Raw genomic sequence first — 23,863 nt, 5'->3', positions numbered from 1 at the left:
ATTCTGGCAGTGACTCTGCTGTGTGTTAACCAGTCCTCTCCTTCCCCTCTGGAAGATTGTCCTCCTGACTGTCTTGAAAACCTCAAAACAATTATTTGGTCTATTTTTACCCCATAACAGCCCAGGCAGTGTTTGGTTTCAATACAATCATCATGAACATGCAGAGCCTTTCCCCAGTGAACCTCTGTGTTCAGTGTGTCCCCTGGCACGTTGTAGTAATAACATAACAAAGCATGAAAATCCCCTTGGCTGAAGCTTGTTTCCATTGCTCTGAATTTGGATAGGAATGGAGTCACTTAGGGAAAAATAAAGGCAGTGAGGTAAGCTGGAATTTCTTCTTGATGTCCTGTTCGTGTTCACTGTTGAGTTAAATGTCTTAACTCACTTGTGAGCTAAAAGCTTCTCACTTGCATGGTCAGTGAGGAGCACCTGCATGTCTCTCAGCAGGTTCCTGATGCCAAGAGAGCAGTTTGCTCTTCCACTGAAAGCACAGCGAGGCACTTGGTGCTGCTGGCTCAGCTGAGAGCGTCTGTATGGTGGAGAATTGAAAGTCTCAAGTTAATGGGGTTGAGATGTGAGAATTCCTAGCAATGCCTGTCCTGGCATGCATGCAAATGGCAGCATGGGGGCTCAGTGAGCACTGCAGATGAGTGCTGCTCCTTTCAAATGCACAGAGACAGCAACCTCAGCCTGCTCTGTTTTCTGGGAGTCAAATCCAGTGTGCACTGACAGTAGCTGCTTACACACCCCAGTGAAAAGCAGGGGTGCTCATGTGGGGAAATCCCTTGTGTATCCCAGATCCTCATGGTGTGCAGGGTGATGAGATTTACCATTTTAGCAACTGATCCTAACCCTGTTGAGGCCTTTTTTGTGTGTGAGTTTTTCTGGTGTGTATTTCCCTTGCAGGAAGGTAAGAACGTTTCTCTCTAGGTTTTCCTTCCTTCCCCCTCCTCGCTGCTCTTCTCACAGTTGGCCTTTCCCATTTTCATCCTGCAGTTTGCCATGTGGGTGGATGCTGTTATCTTTGTGTTCAGCTTGGAGGATGAGGTCAGCTTCCAGACCGTTTACCACTACTACAGCCGCATGGCCAGCTATCGCAACACCAGCGAGATCCCCATGGTCCTGGTGGGCACCCAGGGTAAGTGCAGCCCTCATTCCCAGCTGCAATGCTCTCAGCTGGGCCTTGGAGACCACATGGGCTCCTCCAAGCTGGCAAAGCCATGTCCTGTCCTTTCCCTTTTGCTACAGGGCTGTGGCATTGCAAGGACAGTATTTGAAGTGAGAGAAAAATGTCCTGGCAGTTCGCTTGGAGAGGGAGAGTAGGACCTCAGCAGTGAAGAAAGAGGGGAAGTTAGGTCAGATATGCACAAGAAATTCTTCACTCTGAGGGTGGGCAGGCCCTGCAGAGGTTGCCCAGAGCAGCTGTGGCTGCCCCTGGATCCCTGAAGTGTGTCCAAGGCCAGGGTGGATGGGGCTTGGAGCAACCTGGGACAGTGGAAGGTGTCCCTGCCGTGGCAGGGGGTGGAACACAATGAGCTTTAAGGTTCCTTCCAACTCAGACCATTCCAGGATTCTATGGCTTGCAAGGAAATTTAAAATAATATTTTCAATGTGTGCTGGTGGTGGTGGTTTTCTTTCCCAGCAGGGAGATGCCCTGGTTGAATTTGGGCAGGTAAATCAGTTGTGTGGGGAAGTTCTGCAGCCAGACCAGTTTCCATGAGCTTGGCAGTCTGGAAGGGTTCAACACCCTGGCATTGCTGAGAGGCAGCAGGGTAGGAGGCAGAGGTGAAGCCTGGCCTCAGGCTGTGCCTCTGGGAGACCTCTGTAAATCAAGTAAAAATGCAGCTTTTTGCCACCTGAGCCAACCTATCCCCCCAGTTTTTCCTTCTGAAATAGCAGCTGTCCTGAAGGGAAATATGGCAAGGGAAAAGTACCCAAAATATTTCAGTTTCTTTGGCATTTGAGTGGTTTTTTGAATATTCTCTGCTGGCTTGTGCCAGCATAGCCCAGTAACATTTCACCAGTTTCCCATCCTGTGATTGGTTTGCTGCATTGGTGGAGCTGAGGCTGTTCTGTTCCTGACCATGGGATCATGAAGGTTGGAAAAAAACTTTTAAATCACCAAATCCAGCTGTTCCCTCAGCACTGCCAAGGCCAGCATTAAACCATGTCCCCAGGTGCCACACCCACACAACTTCTATGTCCTTCCAGGGATGGTGCCTCCAGCACTGCCCTGGGCAGCTGTGCCAGGGCTGGACAACCCTTTGGGCACAATTTGAGGCCATTTCTCCTCGTCCTGTCCCTTGTTCCTTGGGTACAGAGCCCACATGGCTGCACCCTCCTGGCAGGAGGTGTGCAGAGCCAGAAGGTCCCCCCTGAGCCTCCTTTTCTCCAGGCTGAGCCCCACCAGGTTGCTGTTGTGCGTTAGAGGCAGAACACAGGTGTTGTGAATTGTTCTTGGTTCAGTTTTGGGCATCCTCCTTGTTAGTGTGTCCCAGTGGTTTTGGTGGTGTTGGAGCTTTTTGGTGTTTTTTCAGCCACGTGGTCAGGGAACATTTGGCCCTCCCCTGCCTCCTGCCCAGGGGTGACAGCACAGAGGGGATGTGTGGGCAGCAGGGAAGGAGGAATCACAGCCCAGCTGGAGGGAGGAAACAGATGATAAGAAGGAAAAGGGGAAGCAGGAACAGAAAAAGTCTTAGGACAGCAGAAACTCCACCAAAAAGCAGAAAGGAGCTGCTTTGAAGGGCCACGTTTTGGGCTTGAAGCTGGAGTTGAGAAGGTGAAGGGGAAACATTTCTCCAACTTCTTTTTACTTTGTGCCCTTCTGACCCCCTTCTGGGGTATGGTTTGGGGTATGGTTTTCCATCTCCTTCCTGTTACTTCCAGTAAAAGAAAAGTTCATTTTCTGTTGCAGCACTGATGCAAAGGGGATTTTTTTTTTAAGATGGAAATAATGCTAACTCTAGGAATAAGCATCAGGAAAAAACAGAGCTTTTGGTCTGTGTTTTACAGTGAAATAAAAGGTATGAATACCTAAATTCACTTGTTAAAATACATATTTTTAATAAACCTTTTATATCATAGAATCCCAGAATGGTTTGGGGTGGAGAGCACTTTAAAGCTCATTTAATTCCAACCCTGTGCCATGGGCATGGGCATCTTCTACCAGCCCAGGTTGCTCCAAGCCCTGTCCAACCTGGACTTCTTGGTTGTGTCAGGTATTCCTGAAATGCGATGTGAAATGAAATCTTTCCCACAACAGTGACACTTCCAGATGTTCTCCCCTGGCTTCCAAGGGCAGCTCAGAGCCCCAGCCTGACGCACCTCGGCACAAGGAGGCAAACTCCGGGGAGTTGCGCTGTTCTGGAGCTGAACCCGCTCGGTTCCTTTCTGGGCACGTGCTACCAGCGCCCTCTGCTGATAAAGGACGGGCTCCTGCTTTTCCTAATTGCTGCTCTATTTTTGTTAATTGGATCTGATGAGGAGGTAATGACAGCATCAGTTGAGGTCTGGTCCTGCCGTGCCCGGGGCAGAGCCTCACACACAGCGTTGCAAGAGGCACTGAGTCCATGTTTAGGGTTTTTTTTTTTAATGCTTTTTTCCCAAAGAACAAATCTGTTCTGCTGCTGTGGGTGGTTACAGATTTTAAGGAAGGCTTTCTGGGCAGCTGTAAATGCTGAAATTAGTGCCTGTTGTAGAATCCCAGAATAGTTTGGGCTGAAAGGGACCTTGAAGATTATCCAGTGCCACCCCCTGTCATGGGCAGGGACACCTCTCACTATGCCAGGTTGTTCCAAGCCCCATCCAGCCTGGCCTGGAACACTTCCAGGGATGGGGCAGAAGAGTAACACAATACTCCTGGGGGAAAAAAAATTCCTTTTCAAGGTCTGTTAATAAGATTATCACTTCAGATAGTATCACCTTTGTGTACAGAGTTCATCACTATGATGGAGTAGCAAGAAAGAAGCTTCTCCTTCGTCTATTCTGGTGTGAGGTTTTTTCAGCTCCTCTGGATAAGCTCTAGAAACTGAAATTTCAGCTTCCATGAGAAGAAGCTCTTGGAGAGAATTACCAAGTATGATGGTATAGAAAAATACAATTTTTATCAGCTTTGCAGTATGTTCCCACAACATCTCTGGGTGCCTTTACCGCAGTTTGAGAAAGTAATTTACAATTAAGTTCTATTTCTTTAAAATACAGCATGTTCAATATTTCACACTCTATAGTCACTGATACTTACAGAGATGTAAAAACCATTTGACATGTTTGTACTAATCACCCACTTGTTTCCCTAAATATGTTTTACATCAGAGCTCATGCTCTTTCATGTGATTGTGTATCAACTGAGCTCAATATATGTATTTAAGGAAAGCAAAAAGCCTTGGAGGTTTTCCCCCTGGCTTTTAGAATCAGTGTACTGGTAATTTTAATAAGGAGATGTAAATCAGAGTGATGTACACCCTGTTTCATGGTTTGTATTTAAACTCACTGCATGGTATTGATCAATATGAGAGGAGCTGGCCTGAAGTTGCACCAGGGGAGGCTCAGGTTGGATATTAGGGAAAATGTCCTCACAGAAGGGGTTGTCAAGCTGGAACCATCCCTGGAAGTGCTCCAAACCCACGTGGATGGGGCACTAAGGGCACTAAGGGTCAGTGGTGACCGTGGGTTGTTGTTACACTCGGTGATCTCAGAGGTCTTTCCCAACTTCCACACCCCTCCTGTGACTCTGTGAGTCCCAAGCTGGTGTTTGCAAGTGACCATTAATGGATGTTTTCCCCGTGTGGCTCTGCAGATGCCATCAGCTCCACCAACCCCCGTGTCATCGACGATGCCAGAGCCAGGAAGTTGTCCAATGACCTCAAGAGATGCACTTACTACGAGACCTGCGCGACCTACGGGCTCAACGTGGAGAGAGTCTTCCATGACGGTACAGCTGCCCTCTGGCACCCAGCACATCACCCCACCCTCTAGCTGTCCTTTCTGAGTAATGACCCTTTGGGATAGCTCACATATTTGCCTGCTCAGTTCAAGAAAACGCTGATTTTTGGGTATTTTTGTTGTGTTTTCTAAGACGGCTCCTTAACTTTCTAAGATGACTCCTTAACACATCGTATGTGCACTGATGTGTTCTCCACCAGCACCTTTAGTCTCAAGCATCTTAAGCTATTTTTAGTCCTTGCCTAATTTTCAGTTTTCTTTGGTGCTGCTTTATTGTAACAAAGTTTTCTCTGCTTTGGTTCTAGCCTTAGTGGAGAGGCTGAGGGGCTGTTTGTGCAGAGGAGCTGAAAATGCGACTTTCGAGCACCGTAATGTTCATGGGGTGTTAAAAATGGAGAGCTAGGTTGGATGTTGGGAAGGAATTGTTCCTGTTAGGGTGGGCAGGCCCTGGCACAGGGTGCCCAGAGCAGCTGGGGCTGCCCCTGGATCCCTGGAAGTGCCCAAGGCCCGGTTGGACAGGGCTTGGAGCAAGCAGCCTGGGACAGTGGGAGGTGTCCCTGCCCATGCAGGGGTAACACAGGGTGAGCTTGAAGCTCCTTTCCAACCCAAACCATTCTGGGACTCTCTGAGAGTCCTGTGTAGGGGTTTTGATCCTTGTGGGTCCCTCTCAGATCAGGGTATTTTATAATTCCATGGTCCTGGAGTTGTATGAGATGGGATGTGTGCCCCCTCTAGTGGAATTTCAACCAAGTGTCCTGAGGCTTGGCTGGCTTCTCTTCTCACCATGCTCCTCTCGTGGCTGAACGTGTCAGCCTCTCATCACAGCAGTTTTCTGTGTCTGAAAACCTTTTTAATTCATTAAATGTTAATGCTTCTCAGAGCCCCTAGTTCTGGGGCCTTCTGTTGCCAGCTTCTCGTTGCAAAGTCCTGCTCTGCCTGTGCTTACATAAGGCAGTGTCACATCAGCACCTTGCAATAGGGTGTGAAAAGACACTTCAAATTTAAAAAAAAAGGCAAAAATACCAAATTTTTACGTGGAATAAAAAGGACTTACATTCTAATGTTTACATTCGAGAAGAAAAAAAGTGGTAATTTTTGCATGGGATAAGAGTCAAAACATTTGTACATTTTATGTGGAAAATACTGACTTGCACCCTTTTTAAACACATGCTGTTGGTCAGATTTCAGAGAAGAGCATTTGAAGCTGCATCTTCTTGCTTTGCTCCCTGTTTTCTGTTGAACCAGTTGCAAAAATTACTGTTTTGACTGCCTAGATTTTCTATATTGATTAGGAGTTTCAAAGAGCCATTAGGGGGTTTTGTTTAGCACATTTATTTTGGAGTGCTGGCTATAGTTAGATTGTTAATTATATATTCCAAGTCCTGGTGTTTGTGGCTCTGTCTGCAGCCTCCTTCTTGGTTTTTTTTCCCTTTTCTCATAGATTTGGAGAGAAGTCTCTTGGCACAAAGCTAGTGTGATAAACTTGTAAGCTTTCAGGGGGCTCATTTGTCTCTCTTTGGTGGTAAGAAAGAATTGACAGGGCTCATGTGTTTTAAGAAATCTCAGGGTGTTGTTTTGCCCTCGTGGCAGCCAACCAACTCTTTAATATTTGCCAGCTAATAGGATTAGAAATGCTTCTGTATGAATGGGTTACACTTGCCAGACACGTCTGGGACCGAATCCAATTCCTGATAATTTTTGCTGTTTGTTTCAGCAGGAAACAAAGCAACTTCTTAACCCCATTAAATGGGGGGGTGTGAATGAGCAGTGCAAGCTGTTAATAGGGAGCACTTGATTAAATGTCCCTTGGTTTGTGCTGCTCTGGGGTGTTCAGGTTCAGCATAGCTTTAATGGGTTTTTTTGTGGCTTCTTCAGAGGGTTCACATTAGTGGGGTAGTGGAAGGTGTCCCTGCCCTGGCAGGGGTTGGAACAAGATGAGCTTTAAGGTCCCTTCCACTCCAAACCATTCTGGGATTCTCTGATAAAAAAAGAAATAAAATTTACCTGAGGATGTTCCAGCCCACAGACTTTTCTTCCACACACACCTGGTGGGTTTTGACACCAGTTCCTGGTTTGGGCTGCTTTGTTTGCAAGCTTATTTTAAAATCTCTTTTCTTGTTTCTGTGTTGTGCCTTGCTGTGATGTAGACATACCTTTTGGAGGAAGAAATTGGAAATGGCATTGAAGAGCTTTTTACTCCTTCATTGCACACACTTTAGAAATTAAATTTCAAATTTGTCCCCTGCAAGCAGCTACTGAACTTAGTGGTCATCTGTTATGATTCTTCTGTGATAACTCATTTCCCATTTTCTCCACAGCTGAGTGGGAAAATAATTTAACTTGAATGATTATTGTTATTATGAAAATGCTACTTTATTCTCGAGTTAAATCCAAATACCTCGTTTCCAGCACTTCATTACAGCTGATAAGCTCACTATTGATTGTAACAGAGATGGAATCATAGAATCACTTGGGTTGGAAAAGACCCTTAAGATCATCAAGTCCATTGGTTCATATTGGTGAGAGGAAAGCTAAGTAAAGTGAAAGCCAAAATCCTCCTTCACATTCTGCTGGTTTTTAACCTTCAACCATGTCCCACTGAGGTTTAATCTCTCATACTGTTGGGAAGTAAAACCTGAATTTCAGGCTGAAATAAAAAAGAGGAGTTCCGTGTTTCAAGGGTTTAGTTTAGTAATGTGCCCAACGTTGGAGGATAATAAATCCTTTCTTATTTTTTTGCTATTTTGAATAGTTGAACAAGGGAATTGCATTTTAAAAATTAGATAAATGCTAATAAGATCCATTTTGCTTCATATTCCCAATTAAGAATTAGGGAATTTTTCCCCCTGCTTATCAGAACGGATTCTATCAATGACAGTGAAAATGATTATTTTAATACTTCTTGTCAGCACAGTATTGTAATGACTGTGTACTGCCCCAGGATGCCTTTTTAATGGTTTTAGCCTTCTTGAATTAGCTTGATGTACCATTAATGCATGAGAATTGCTTTTATTTCTGTTCACTGATGTATTCAGAACCACACATCTTGCCCTGCTTTATGTTTGGACTTTCCCTGACCCATTTAGCTGTGGGCCATGCGAGTCTCTGACACCACAAAGGAGCAAATGTTCAAATATTTAGAGGATAAAATTTTACTATCACAGGGTGTGGAACAAAAGGGTTTGAGTCTAACTTGGGTTCAGAGTTGAATCTGTGTCTGTAGCTCAGCAGTTCAATCAAGGGAGTTTTACCTCATCTAGATGGCTGTAACACCCAGATTTTGATCTAAATACTGCCCAAAATAACAATAACCCTGTGAATATTGAGGCAGGAGTTGCAGGTATGTGGTGGCAGAGGCCACTGCTGCCTCACAATTTGCACTTTGCTCTGGTGCTGCCAGTATTTTTGGATGCTTTATTTGCAAATTAACTAGTCTTTTATTAAGGAGCGTGTCTACTCTGTGTAAAAAAATCTACCAGGAGTATTTCATTTCCAGATCCAAACAGTATTTCCCACGTGGTGTTGAACAAAGGTGTCTTAAAAGAGAACTTCAAAGCACCATTTCTCTGTTAAGGGATGGGAGATGACAAATTAATCCTGCTGCAGCCGCATCGAGGGGAAGGGCTGTCACTTGCCATCAGCATTACCAAGTCAGCTTTTATAGATGTGTTTTCATTAGGAAATGTTCATCAGCCTAATGGGAAGTAAATAAAAAGGAAGTAAATGGGTCCCATCCCGACAGCTGGTTTGGGAAGATCAATGTGCACTTTGGCACTGGATGTGGCCTGAGGGATTCTCTGCTTGGGCTGGGCTGGTGGGGACCCAGGGCAGGATGAGCAGTGGTTCCTTCAGCTCAGGATTTCCTTGGGTTTCCTTGGAATTCCTTGGATTGCCTTGGATTTCCTTGGGTTTCCTTGGGTTTCCTTGGAATTCCTTGGATGCTTTGGATTTCCTTGGGTTTCCGTGGATTTCCTTGGATGCTTTGGATTTCCTTGGGTTTCCTTGGGTTTCCTTGGAGTTGGGCTGAGGCCTCTGGGAACGTGGTGTGTGATGAGCTTCAGGATGGTCACACATGGTCTGGATCAACCTGCTGACTGTTCCATGCTTCACAAATCGATGTTTTGGCCGGTTAGATATTTGTATCTTCCTGGTTTGTTCGTTTCGGGTTTTTTCTAATGAGAAAGTGACATGAGGGAGTCAATTTATTTTCCTCGATATCATGGCCTAGCCTGGAGCAACAAACGCTCAAGCTGAGTTCATTTGAAACCCCCCCGTTCATTTTAAGTCGTTTCAGTTTTAAGTTCGTTTTAAGGCGTTTGTTTTAACGTAAAATTAACGTTTTGATTGTATTAATGCACGTTTTGATTTTATTAATCCGCGGGAATAACGGAGCGCGGCGGGAGCGGCCGCCAGGGGGCGCCGGAGCCGCGGCGTGAGGGGCCCGTGATGGCGGCGCCGCGGAGCCCCTCGGGGACGTTCAAACACTCCGGCAGCCAAAGTCGGCCGGAAAAAAAGATATATAAACGAAAAAATCTGTTCACCCTCGTCTTGTGAGGTGTTTCTGTTTGTGTTTTATTCTGAACTTGCTTCAGCTTCACTCTTGCTCATGCTTTGCCCTTACACTTCACTTTATCCTTCTGCCTGCCTGTAACTCTTATGGGCCATTAATAAATGGGAAGATTTAGTTTGGCAACAAGAATTTCACTCCATCTGTAACTCTTATGGGCCATTGAACAACGAGAAGATTTAGTTTGGAAACAAGCATTTAATTCCACTGTTCTTTGGGGTTTTTTGGTGGCTGTTTTTGTTTGCATAGAGGTTTCTTCTGGTTTCCAGGTAATCCCTCAGCCCCATTCAGCAGATGACAAGTTCTGGTGCCATAAATCAGACTGCACGTTGTTGTAGGAAGGTGAACTAGCAGGATATTAACCAATATCCAAATATTAACCAATATCCAAAATTGATATAACACAGGCTTGAAATGAGCTGTGTGAATTGAGCATTGCCTGGTGAAACAGGTGTGAAGAAGCCTTCATCCTGGGGAGCAGTTGGCATCAGTAGGATTGGGCTGGAAAATGGATCCAAGTCCTTGGATTTCTATTTTCTGACTGATTACCAAATTTCACACTTTATACATTACTTTCTTTTTCTGTTGTCCCTGAGAACTTAGGAGGTCTCTGTGCAGTTCCCCTCATGCTTGGTGCTGTCCGGTGTTGCTGCCATGCTGTCTGGTGGGCACAGACTTCACCTTTTTTGCCAATTTTGGGGTGAAAATTGCAGCAATTTTGCAGGCATTGGGGACTTGGAGACTGGTACTGCTCTATCAGGTTTTTCAACACCGCACCTGGATTCACAAATGTGTGAAGGAAAGAAAAGAGCTCTTCCAGTGACTTGTCTGCATGCAGTTTTTCAAGCTTGGAATCAAATAATGGGATGAGGAGCTGTACTCCAGGGTATGGAATTTTAAAAGTGCTACAGTGAGCATGGAGGAATAGAATGATTTAATGCCAGTAAAAGTTCCAGAGAGGTTTTGATTTTAGCTCTGATGTGTCATTCAGTAGGTGACTCGTAGAAAACCATAATGTCTTGCAGAACTTTTTATGTGACTTTTAATTTTATAGTGGTTATTTCATGGCACTTCCTTTAAGTCTTAATTTGAAGTGTATGCAGTGAGGCAGGTTACTCAAAACCTAGAGCAGAGCTGCTGGTTCTGTACAATAGGTGACAGCTGTTAAATTTTTTGGAGAGCACAATAAATGCAAGACCTAGTTCAACACTGATGAATTCTTCATTAAATGGCAGAAAGAATGTTGATCAACATCTCTTCAAAATTCAAAAGAATTCAGGTTTTCAGTAGTGAAGACTCAGAATTAGTCCAGTAAAGTCATATTCTATAATGTAAACTCTAATTGAAATCCTGGGGCAGGAAACAAGGTGGTTGTTTGGGGGTAAATTGCCCTTTTTTTTTAAAATTTTAGATGAGAGTAAGAGGCAGAATCAGTGTGTTTGACAGACTCATGTGTGTTGTGCTTGGCAGATAAAGTGTTACAAACACATTTGTGGAGTGTCTGGCAAGCAAGTAGGAAATTGTTTCCTAGAAACAGGAGCAAGAAATTCTGGAAGAAGGAGGAAGTTTGAAAATTCCTTATTTTTCGAACCCCTCCTTTTCTCAGTAAAGACACCAGGAAAGGCAGAACAGAAATAAGCCAATAAATAAATGTTGTCATGCTGCAGTTCCTGGCAGAGCTGAAAGCAGCAGTGACAATTTCTGCCATTCTTTTTGAGCCAAGTGAGCTGAACAGCAAACTGACAGCACAGCAGAGCTGCTGGCAGGGCTCAGTCATGGGCTGTGTCCAGAGGGGAGGCTTTAAAAACAAATAAAATGAAATTCTGCTTGGTGATACCTGTTAGAGTGAGGATGCTTTGGCTGCTGCAGAGGAAGTGACCACAAGGTTAGGTGAGGGCCAGGAGGGGCTTCAGCAGAGCATGACCTCCTCAAAGTGCCTGTTTATATTTGCTTTATCTCAGCCAGAACCTTTTTCTTCCTCGTGTCTGCTTGATTTCTGAGTGTTCTGTGTAAACTGTGCCTTGTTTGCTGCATTTTGGGGGATGCTCTGCCTTGCCCAGCATATCTCTGCCTCTCTTCCTACTGCTGTGCTCTTTGTTACACTTCTCTGATTGTGGTTTGATCATTTAATCTGACATTTTCTTCTTAATTTTTTATTGACAAATCTTAAAACCCATACACCTCATCTGCCACTTTGTTTTCTACAGCTTCTCCAGCAAGCCTTCACATGCAGAGGGCAGCATGAAATACCTAAAGCTTGATTTTTCAATTTTTTTTGTTATCCTTAATATGTCTTCCCTTGGCTGTTGGTTTTAACTGTCCTTTGTGGATTTCTCTTTAAATTTGCTTGCAAAAAAAACCCAAAAAAAACCAAAACAAACCAACCTTTGTTGGCTTAATATTGATGAATGGAAGATTAAGAGCTAACCCAGGAGATGTGTTGTGTGAAGACAGAAAGGGAAGGCAGAATGCCCTTTCTGTAACTTCATTCTGTTCTGGACGTGTTTAGGAGCATTTATTAAAGAGAAGATCCCGCTTTGCCCCCTTATAATAAAGAGATGCTTTTGTCTGAGCTATCAAACGTTTAAAACTGGTGTAATAAACATAATCCTTTTGTAACCTCCTCTGTTGTGCAACAAACACATTTTCAACATCAAAGTTGATTATTAGCATAGCTGCTTCCTCAAAAGCCACTTCGGAAGCGCATTGCAAATCGCTGCCTTTCAGCTAATCCGTATGCATATGCAAATCCCATTGAGCTGTTTGCAGCGTGGATTCAGCTTTAAAAGCCTCCCTGGATGCGGGGGGTGGAGTGTGGAGCAGGGCACAGTGCTGGCATTCCCCTCGGAATTCCTGCACCAGCAGACTCCCAGTGCTGCTGCTGCTGCCAAATTGAGGAGATGCGTTTTTCCTTCCTCCTTCTCTATAGAGAATCTTTAATTGTGTATAATGAACTTGGAAGTGGAGGGTTAGGTCTGATGAGGTGGTGCTGCATAAGGCAACTTGTGCCCATCAAAGCTGAGGCTTCTTCCTCTTCCTCTAGAAGAAAAGCATTGTGTGATTTTGGTCAAATGTCAGTGCAACTTTATCTGTAAGTTATCTGTAAGCTCCTCCTTTCATTTCAGTTTCTGTTGTTGGCCAGTCTTGAACACTGAGACTGCTGTTCTCTGCATCAAACTCTTCCCTTTTCACTCTTCCTTCTCTTTCACTCTTTACTCTTCCTTTCCTCTTTACTGGAGTTCTGTATGAGGCAGACACAGCAAGGTCAGGTCCTGCCTGCTGCAGGATCTGGTCAGTACTTTGGGGAAAAGACAAAATCCAGCACAACATCATTTTGTACAACTCAAGAGATGAATCTGCAGCACAGAGCTGTTTTTGAATAGTCTCTGTAGATTTTGGGTGCTTCTTTAGCTTGGTCTTTGTAGGGCTACCAGTCTGGGATCCGTGTGGAACCTGTTTCAGCTGTGCATGCTGCATTTTGGTTAGGAAGTAAGCTCAAATCAGGGAGGAAAATTAGCTGGCAGATGGATGGGACTGCATGGGTTGCCTCAGTTATGAAAATGATCCCAAATATTAAATTTTACCCCTGATCACAGAGGCTCAACATGTTTTATTAAAGGGTTAGGAAAACTGGGGGACTCTTACACTTCTTGATGTGGCACTTGGAGATGTGGTTAGTGGTGCCCTTGGCAGTGCTGGGATAGTGCTTGGACTTGATTTTAGAGGGCTTTTCCAGCCTAAAGGACCCTGTGATTCCTGTGATCCCTGACAGTTCCCACATGTGACTTCGCTTCATTATTTCCTGCAACTTTCAAAACGTCAAATTAAATTTTTAATAAATTCTAACTCTGATAGAAAACATTTTTTGGAACATATTTGTTGTCTGTGACAAGTGCATTCCCTCAGCAACCTCTGTGGAGTGCTGACTTATGCTCTTTAGTTCACATATTATTATAAAGCTGGTACATGACTAAAAATTGGATAGTTTTGTTAATAAATGTGTGAATATTTGTTCCTTTTAGCTTCAGCACAAGATCCTTTTGTGTCAGGTAACTTCTGCACTGTCTCAACTTTGGAAAGGCTGAAAGTGGCTTTCAGAGCCACAGAACCAATTTTAATTTAAGGCAGAGGTTTGTTTTTCTTCAAGCTCTATCAGCACTTAATGAAAGAACGTTATTGGCAGATGTTGAAGAAATATTTTTTCCCATAGAAAATTGGATTTGGGGCATAAAACTTGTTAATGTTAATAAAGACAGGTCATTACTGGTCTCAAGTCAGATATGCAAACTGCAGGAGATGGAGTGCTGCTGGTGGCACTTGTGCTGCTGCTCCTTGGGTGTGACAAAAGCCCTGGTGAGGAGTAAATCAGCAGGAGTTGAGCGCATACACAATGGCCTCACTCCCATCATTTATGCCCCTCCTGATGCCTGATGCACTCACTTGTGTCTTAGGCCTGGTAATTTACAGTCTCCCAGAAAGGTATGTTTAGATTTAAGCTGTGCAATAGTGTAACTAATGAGAAATAGAGGGGAATTTATAGCGCTTGCTGATTGATTGGCCAAGTACCTCGACATTAATTGAAATCTGAGGACTCCCAGCTGTCTTTCAGTTAAAAAAATTAAATAGGGGGAAAAAAAAAGTGGTTTTGGAGTAGTGAAACTATTGCTTTGTAGCATTTATGGAGAACATGGCTAGGGTGAAAAGGTGGGATTCCCTAAAGAATGGAAGGGCTGTTTCCTAATCACCTGCAGGCACTGGCTGATCTGCACTGCTGGCACTATCACTCAGCTTTTACAGTCCCACTGTGACTCCAGTTGTCTTTCCCTTGGAGTTTGGCCCCAGTTCCATCTGGGAACTTGGCTGTGGAGTCAGCACTTGGTGCTGCTCTGCCCTAACAGAGGCACTCAGGCCTAACTGTTGTGTGACAAATCATCAGGATAAATACTTGGCGTTCATCTCTCGCTTCATAGCGCCGCTGTTTAACCAGAGCACACAGCTCTCTCCTCTGCTGTCATCCTCTAAATGCACCATTCTTGCTGGAGCTTAGTCTTGTGAAAATGTCTAAATTTTCCCATTAAGTGCTTAAAAAGTAATAAAACTAAAGCCATTAGCCTTCACTCGTCAGATCTGTATCAAGAGAAATATTCTTGGGCGCCATAAATCTGATCAAGTGTTCGACATTTATATCATTCGGCTTCATTCTCTGGAAATGGACCTTTGAAGGTAAATTGCATTAAGTAGGGCAGTTTAAATTTTTAATACAATCTTATTGTAACTGTTAGCAAATGATTAAAGTGCAAAGGGGGGGCTTATGTGTTTTGGGAGATTTATGTGAAATGCTCCATGATGCTTCTGCTCTGGCAGGGAACTGCTTTTGTGACAGCTGGATGTGCATAAACCCACATACCCAGAGGATTTTTAGCTTGTAGTGGTGGAGGAGATGACTTCCTATGTGCTGCTGGATTTCTGGAGGGTGTTTTGGGAGCAGGATTTATTCCACCTGCACTGTGCTGTTGGTAACACAGCTTAACTCTTTTTCCAGCAGGCCTCTGTGTGCCCAAGAGGTGGATTGTGATGGCTCAGTGGGCAGCGAGCTCATGGGCTGAGGTGGTTTATTTAATCTTATTTAGGTGCTTGGTGCTTTGTTTTGAGGGTGGTGTTTCTTTAAAGGACAAGAACATTCTCTAGCTTGGGTTTGGTGAGCAGCATGGATAAGCTGTGCTCCAGGAGCAGTGATGTGTTGATGCACCTTTTTTTGCTGTTGCTGTCATAAACCTGGTTGCTCTTTCCTGAGGAGAATGCTCACATCTTGAGGAATAATATCTGTGAATATTTAATCTGAAAAAAGTGATATTTGTTCAAAGTATTAAGTGACTATAACTTTTTTCTTGGATACCCCAGCAATCATGGCCCTTGTTTTGGAACCAACTGTGCCCTGTCTGGATGTAGCTGTGTGATTTCATGGTGTGGTTACACCTCTGACTTCAGACTTTGAGTTGCTGGGTAACAATTTTGTGTCATTTTGGCAGTTGGAAAAAGAAAACCATTGATTATTCTTGGTTTTTTTTTTTTGTGAGCTTTTTCTTTGAGTTAATAGGACTGTCTGGATGAGGTATGACTTAAGTTGAATGTGATTTAGTAAATGTGATTAGTTTATTTCTTTCTAGAGAGTTGGATGCATCTGAGATGCAGTGCCACAACCAGCAGCTTTCTGTCACTGTGTCCTTCTCTGTGCTCTGTTAGTGAGCTCATTGGGTGTCCATGACTCTTCAGACAGCAGAAATGTTCTCTATGAAAGCAGTCATTTGGTGGTGTGTGCACCAAAGTGGCCTTTTCATGAAGCTGCCTCAAAATGGGAGTAGGAAATGACTCACTAAGGTGGTAAAATCCTGAAGCATCATATAATTTTCTATTACTTAAACCTATGGTTTGATATGATGTAAAAGCAATTTTATGTTTTGACATAGAATTAAATACATTCAATGATTATTTCATACAATGTAATTATTACATACAATGTTATCCTTAGGAATGTTATTCTTAAAGGGTAATTAACAAGTCAGTTGTATCCTTTATGGACATTTTACAAAACACATCCATTTGACAACATTCTCTGAGTTTTTTTCTTGTTTCAACATTTTTCAACATTTCAACTTTTTTTCTTGTTTCAACATTTTTTAATCTTTGCATTTAAAATCATAACTCTGTGTGGGATCTAACAGGGTTTATGACTTTATTCTGCCCTCATGGAAAAGTCAGCAGAGCTCCAGGAGGTCCTGGTGAGGTAAATCCATGTGCAGGAGACTTTACCTGTGTGTCTGGCACAATGTTCCCCTCAAATCCTCGAGCTGTGTGCTTCTGCTTGCAGCACAGTTGAAGCAGTGAAGAAAACATGGGTTTATTTTTTAAATTGCTTCAGATGCCAGATTGTTTCCAGTGGATTTATTGGCATATTTGCTTACCTACTCTTGGAAGGCAGTGATTTGCATGGAAGTTGAGAATAAGTGATGTGCAGTGTTAATTAGAGTTACCTGTGGAGGAAAAAAAATATGTGTTGGCATTGATGAAAGATATTTAATACTGAGCCTGATTTACAGCTGTATTTTCATATCTTGTAAGACAAGGTTTAAGAAGCAAAGATTTGTTAACCAAGCACTTTGTCCTATACAACTTCCTAATGCTTTTGGTGCCTTGCACTACAGATTTGTATCTTTTTGGTCAATTTGGACTTTTTTTTTTGGTCATTGAGGTTTCTCCCAGCAAGTCCCAGCACAGGCTGTCAGAGCATGGAGGGGGTTTGTGCTCAGTGCAGAGCAGGAGCTCCTTTCCCTGGTGTGGCTTCACAGTGGCACCACTTATTCAGGGCAAAGTAACTTCAGGCATTTCTGGCTGCACCTGGCCAGGAATTAGCTGGATAAATTGCCATTTCCAAACCCCAGCTTTAGAATTGTCCAGCACTCATTTCTCTATTACACATGACACGTGGGTTGCCAAGCTCTCCTTTTAAACAGAAGAATATAAAGGTTGTTTAGCCTAGAAAATTGATTGAATTTAAAATAACAGGCACAATGGCCTTAATAGTGGCTACTTACATTAATGTTTCCCATTTGGAAGCATTTGTGGTTAAGGCTTGCTCTGGTAGTTATTACTGCCTCTCCTGCAATATGTAATTGTGGAATAAATTTGCTTTTATTGAACCCTTACTTATCCTGTAAACATGGAATATTAAGCTAAAAGGCAGCTGCTGTAAAAATGTAAGCTGCTCTATATCTTAACATCTTTCACTTGTGTTTTTTAAGGTAAAAGCAAATACTTGCTCACCCAAAAACCCCAATTTTACAATGTTATTTTTTCCCCAAGTAGTTAAAACAGGTATTTATTTAAACAAGTGTTTATCCCTGCTGATGTTTTTCACTCAGCTGTCAGCATTCCAGCTTCAACTGAAGGCCATTTTCTGTCTGTCCATCGGTGAAGGAAAATTTCCTGCATTCCCATCTTTTGTACAAGTGGCAGGTTTTAACTGAACCTGCTGTTTACTCCTTCTTGGACGTGCAGAGGAGATGGATGGTCTTACACAGGTTTTGATGAGAAACCAGTTTTGATTTGAATTAGTGGTAATTGGAGAAGAGTGTTTGCATCTCCTAAAATATGCAGCACCCCTGTACTGTGATCACTAAGAAGAGAAATGGCACCACATGTTACAGGTCTCTATGCCTGGAGTCTGCCCTTTTAATATTCCAAGCTTTCCCTGGCTGAGCAATTTAAATGTATAAAAAAGAGCACAGGAAGAGCTGTATTCCCTGCTTTTTGGGAATGAAAAGTGATCAGACTGCTGGTACCTTTGGCTGTTTTCCAGGATCCATGTTAGGAGCAGGGAGACATCAGGTCTCAGCCTGGATGAGGTTTCCCTCAACTCTCTGGGGTGCTGCAGAGTGTTCTCAGTTTTCTGAGATGTGGGGCTGGAGCAGACTCTCACCTTGTGCCTTGAACTCCTCCTAGGGAGTTATTTTCCTCTGAAGTCTCTGCCTTTCTCATCCTTGTCCTTGGATGGAGCTGTGCTGATGAGGTCGATGCCTCAGGTTTTAGCTTTTCTGTTTTTCAGACTCTGTACTGCTTTAGTGTGAGCTTCCATTAGGGGATGCTGAGCTCTCTTCACAGAGCAGGGAGACAAAACAATTCCTGCTCTAGCTGGGCACCAAGGACAAATGATCCAAATCTCAGCCCAAGAGCACAAACAATGTGGGCTGAAGAGAGAAAAAACAAGCAGGGTGGGACTTGATGGGCTAAAGCTGGAATGGGACAATTAACTCCAATATGCAAATGGAGCAGAACTGATCAAAGTGAGAGACCCTTGACCAGTTGTCCATTTTGTGACCATTTTGGTTCATCTTGGGTGTAGCCCTGGCTGGGCTCTTGTGCTGCCCAAGGTGGATCCATTGAGGAGATCTCTTTAATAAATCCCTACTTCATTCTGTAACTCTGTCTGGCCTCTGTTCTAGGGCAGCCTGCACAAGGCATCAAGGTCGAGTAGGAGCTGATGTGTGAGCAGCCCTTTGAACCAGGGCAGCTCCTCTGGCACCAGCACTCATTCCTAAAGGGGATGAGCTCCCAAACAGAGCACCAGGAGGAGCCAGTTCCTTATGGAGGCACCACCCTGGTCCTCCTCGAGGAATTCAGTCCTGTGCTCCTCAGCCCCCAGGGAATTCAGTCCTCTGCCCCTGAATCCCCAGGGAATTCAGTCCTCTGCTCCTCATCCCCCCAGGGAATTCAGTCCTCTGCTCCTCATCCCCCAGGGAATTCAGTCCTCTGCTCCTGAACCCCCAGGGAATTCAGTCCTGTGCTCCTCATCCCCCAGGGAATTCAGTCCTCTGCTCCTGAACCCCCAGGGAATTCAGTCCTGTGCTCCTCATCCCCGAGGGAATTCAGTCCTCTGCTCCTCATGCCCAAGGGAATTCAGTCCTCTGCTCCTCATCCCCGAGGGAATTCAGTCCTCTGCTCCTCATCCCCCAGGGAATTCAGTCCTCTGCTCCTCATGCCCAAGGGAATTCAGTCCTCTGCTCCTCATGCCCAAGGGAATTCAGTCCTCTGCTCCTCATCCCCCAGGGAATTCAGTCCTGTGCTCCTCATCCCCCAGGGAATTCAGTCCTGAGCTCCTCATCCCCCAGGGAATTCAGTCCTGTGCTCCTCATCCCCCAGGGAATTCAGTCCTCTGCTCCTGAACCCCCAGGGAATTCAATCCTCTGCGCCTCATGCCCAAGGGAATTCAGTCCTCTGTTCCTCATCCCTGAGGGAATTGAGTCCTCTGCTCCTGAACCCCCAGGGAATTGAGTCCTCTGCTCCTGAACCCCCAGGGAATTCAGTCCTCTGCTCCTCATCCCCCAGGGAATTCAGTCCTCTGCTCCTGAACCCCCAGGGAATTCAGTCCTCTGCTCCTCATCCTCAAGGGAATTCAGTCCTCTGCTCCTGAACCCCCAGGGAATTCAGTCCTCTGCTCCTCATCCCCCAGGGAATTCAGTCCTCTGCTCCTCATCCCCCCAGGGAATTCACTCCTCTGCTCCTCAGCCCCCAGGGAATTCAGTCCTGTGCTCCTCATCCCCCAGGGAATTCAGTCCTCTGCTCCTCATCCCTGAGGGAATTCACTCCTCTGCTCCTCATCCCCCAGGGAATTCAGTCCTGTGCTCCTCAGCTTTGCTCGGGGAAATGAGCTGTGCTCACCGGTTTCCTTTGGAAAACGTGGTTTATGTGGAGATCCTCAGAGTTCCATGTGCAGCTCCAAGCTCTCCTGCTCAGGGCTCCCTTAAAACCCCGTGGGCAGGCAGGGAGCAGGGGATGCTGAGGAATGAGTGGGTTTTGCCTAACAAAAAGCAGCGTTTGAGATGGAAGTGGCAGGGGGTGGGAAGGTTAATTTTGTTGTGGTGAGCTAGGTCAGGCATGGAAGGAGAGGCATTCAAGCCAGGAGCTTTCCCTCCCAACTCGGAGTGGGAATTTCACATGCTTTTAATTATCAATGCCTTCAAGCAGAATACAACTCCCAGTCATTCTGGCTCATGGAATTAAATTTAAATGTATAAAAAATAAGCATCAGTCCCCCTCCAAGGCCAAATTTTGCTAAATATCAGTTTCTCTTTGTTTACAACTCTTAAGTATCCATGGCCTATCCCTGTTTATTTGCAGAAGAATTCTTGACTTTGCACATAAATTTTGTATAGCTTTTCATACTACTGATATATTACAATAAAATCTGTCCCCAACTGATAAATTGAGTATAAAAAAGTACAGACAATTCAACTGATTCCTAAAATGAGTTTAAATGCTTCTCACTCTCTGTATTATTTTGATATCTGGCCTAGATAAAGTTGGTATTCATCTATTTTAAAAATATTTTTTAGAGAGTATTAAATTCAAATATTGTGTTCAGAAGCAGCTTGGGACAACAATATTTCTGCTTTCTTGAATTTTTTATTCACTTTATAGAACATCATTGTTCTGATGGAGCGAGGAGCTAAGAAATTTGGGGTGAAGAATGGTCTATTTTGACCCCACCTGTGTCCAGTTTGGGGCCCCCAGCATAATGATGTGGAGTTGCTGGAGTGAGCCCAGAGGAGGCCATGGGGATGCTCCAAGGGCTGGAGCCAGGCTGGGAGAGCTGGGGGTGCTCACCTGGAGAGGAGAAGGGTCCAGGGACGCCTCAGAGCCCTTTCAGGGCCTAAAGGGCTCCAGGAGAGCTGGAGAGGGACTGGGGACAAGGGATGGAGGGACAGGACACAGGGAATGGCTGCCACTGCCAGAGGGCAGGGCTGGATGGGATATTGGGAATTAGGAATTGTTCCCTGGCAGGATGGATGGGATATTGGGAATAAAGAATTGTTCCCTGGCAGGATGGATGGGATATTGGGAATTAGGAATTGTTCCCTGGCAGGATGGATGGGATATTGGGAATTAGGGATTGTTCCCTGGCAGGGTGGATGGGATATTGGGAATTAGGAATTGTTCCCTGGCAGGGTGGGCAGGCCCTGGCACTGCCCAGAGCAGCTGTGGCTGCCCCTGGATCCCTGGCAGTGCCCAAGGCCAGGCTGGACACTGGGGCTGGGAGCAGCCTGGTGCTTTGCTCATGTTCAGGTCGTGTGTTTGAGTCACTGAGTTCAGACTGTCCGGGGCTTCTTCCCCTGCTCCTTCCCCTTCCTTGCCCAGACTGTGCTGTGTGTGCCAATGCTGCCAACAGCCCTGTAGCCACATTGCAGGGAAGAGGTAAATATATTCCTTGGCTAATTATCTCTGCCATGTGAGAGCAGGAGCTTTTGCAGATGAGGTGGTTTTCATTCATGTGTGGTTTTTGTTCAGTTTGGGTCTTAATTTAGGTCTGTACCACATAGGATGAAGACAAATCCATGTGCATATGTTAAAGTCTGACCTTTGGTTTGCTCTCTTCACTTGCTAATGTGTTTTAAAATATTTTAATATATAGCTTCCCAGGCCCCAGATCAATAACCCAATGGGTCTGAAATGACAGAGTGCTACGATATTCCCCTTTAATTTAAACATTATTAGCTGATGAAGGTTATGATCAATATGCTAGGGGAAGATAAATTAATTGATATCATCCTTTCAGGATGATAAGAGGCCTATTGGAGGTGGGATGTAACTAATGAAGCTGCTTCTTCATATATATGAGCCATTCTTTATCCAATGTGTTCTCACTAAATCATGGTTATGCCATCACTCATTTACATGAAAAACATAAGCCACAGACCAGTTTGTTATTAAAATTGCATTCATTTGAGAAGAAACTATGCTTACACTGTCCCTGCCTGTGCTGTAATGTAGTGAGGGAAAATAATCTTGGAATTTACATAATTGTCTTTTTGTGTTTGCTGAACAAGACAGACTGGGTTCTGTTGGCTTAATTCCAAGGAGTTTCTGGGGAACTTTTTAAGGAGATGCCAGTAAATGTCACTGGCTTTGGTGGAGGTGCTGCAAGTGACTTCAGATTCCTTGGCACAAGTTTTGTGAAGTGCTTCCCTTCATGAAGAAAACTGCATGCAAGGAAGCTGAATTTAGTTAGTGGCATTTTTGATTAGCCACTACACAAGTACCTATTTCCAAAGACTGAAATTTTGATTAGTATTTAATTTGTGACTCAAAAGGTAGCAATACATTTTATTTTTATGTATTTATGACATAAAAAGAGCTGTCTCCAAAGGCTTTAGCTGAATTAGCAGCATGAGCTCAAGTTCCAGTGTGTGATGGGATGAATTTCTGAAATGGTTTGAGTTGTTTAAATGGAAAGATTGTAGGAGAGGTTTGGAAGTTGCTGCATTCCACATCAGTTCTGTTTGATCTTTTTTATTATGGGTCTGCCAAGCTGTGTATAGAGATGTTAATGGCTCTGATCCCTGTATCTGTTTGATAAATGCTGCTTCTCCTTCCATGCTGAAGAGAACGTCTTAATAAATTGCAAAAAAAAAAAAAAAAAAAAAAAAGGCATTTTTTCCAGCTGTGCTGCTGCTGTGAAGGAATAAAAGCTAAAATTAGAAATAATGATACAGCTTCTTTCCATAAAGAATTTCACTGGGATGTGTGGTACCACCAATCCAGGTATTTATTTGCTGTCATGAACCCTTTATCAGTTCTAATATTCCAGTTCTCTTTGGTTTGGGCTCCACAGTGGATTGCCCTGGTGCAATGGCTGATAAAAAAAGGGAAATCCATCTTATTCCTTGGCAGCAGAGACCAGGTATCTCCTGTCTGCCAGGAGAATATCCCAGAGAAGAATGGAAAATGTTTGCTACCATGAGCTTTTATGAAAAACATAAGCCTCAGATGAGTCTCTCTCATCTAAGACTGATGAGCTTTGTTAGTGGGGGTCACAAACACAGAGAGGACTCAGTACAGCATTCCTGGTATTGCTTTTTGTCATTTTTTCCCTGAGTCCTCTGGTGCTCACCTGGTGGAATGAGACTTCTGGAGTCACATTTTCCATGTGGAGAACCCAGCTGGAGTCTCCCGTGGAGCGCTGTGGAAAACCAGCGCCCTTCCCCTTCCCTGTAACCCACTCAGCTTTTGGAGCAGGCTTTGGTGGTGCCCCCCCAGTTTGTGTGTGTTGTTCACTGTGTGTTTCCCCCTCTGTGTGCCCTGCCTGACCTGCCTGGCTGTTCTGTCTCCCCTCAGTTGCCCAGAAGATCGTTTCCACCAAGAAGAAGCAGCAGCTCTCAATCGGACCCTGCAAATCTCTTCCCAACTCTCCGAGCCACTCCTCCGTGTGTTCTGCCCAGGTTTCTGCAGTACATATCAGCCAGGTACAGACAAAATCAATGCTTGGGAAAGGAGCTGATAAGCTGCTTTTCATCTCTGATGTGTTTCCTGCCATTTCAAGTGCTCTCCTTGCTGCTCGAGAGGTAGTTGCCATTTTATTAATGCTGTCAGTGGTCTATAGTTTGAAGTGATATTTGGATTTTTTCTTTAAGAAACAAAGTAGCAAAGCAGAATAATTCGGCTTTAAAGCCTGCTTGGATTGATAAGCCTGCTTTGATCATTCTCATTGATACCCAGCAGCCTGCAGGTCTGGGTAGGCCAGTCATTACAGTTGCAGGATTTGCTGTGCTGTGGTTCAACATCCCCTTGCTGCGTTTTTGGTGGTTACTCTCATGCTGAGCTGGTGTATCCCAGTGGTTAGAGTGCTGGAATTTTACACTTGATGGTATTTTGAGAAATATATGGTTAATACCAACTTTTACCCACGTGCATTGCAGGCTCCCCTGTGTTTTCCTGACAATGCCCTTCCTCAGTGTCTTTGTTTTCTAGTGTCAACTGATCATCTCTGGGCTTGTCCCCAGCTGGGATGGATATAAACTGAGT

At 44.4% G+C, this 23,863-nt stretch overlaps 1 protein-coding gene across 9 annotated transcripts in view; it reads left to right on the top strand.

The window, feature by feature from the left end:
• The window catches only part of AGAP1 (ArfGAP with GTPase domain, ankyrin repeat and PH domain 1), a 327,099-nt gene that overhangs the window by 122,868 nt on the left and 180,368 nt on the right, over window positions 1-23,863 (top strand). For all 9 annotated transcript variants that reach the window (XM_054515344.1, XM_036386314.2, XM_036386313.2 and 6 more), the window contains 3 exons: window positions 997-1,138; window positions 4,796-4,930; window positions 23,177-23,304. In XM_054515344.1, the coding sequence (XP_054371319.1) occupies window positions 997-1,138; window positions 4,796-4,930; window positions 23,177-23,304 (405 nt within the window). The remainder of the gene's footprint in view (window positions 1-996; window positions 1,139-4,795; window positions 4,931-23,176; window positions 23,305-23,863) is intronic.

This window comes from Molothrus ater, chromosome 7 (assembly GCF_012460135.2).
Source record: "Molothrus ater isolate BHLD 08-10-18 breed brown headed cowbird chromosome 7, BPBGC_Mater_1.1, whole genome shotgun sequence".
NCBI lineage: Eukaryota > Metazoa > Chordata > Aves > Passeriformes > Icteridae > Molothrus > Molothrus ater.
Note: the sequence above shows the minus strand (reverse complement) of the source record. Positions and strands in the feature narration are given on the sequence as shown.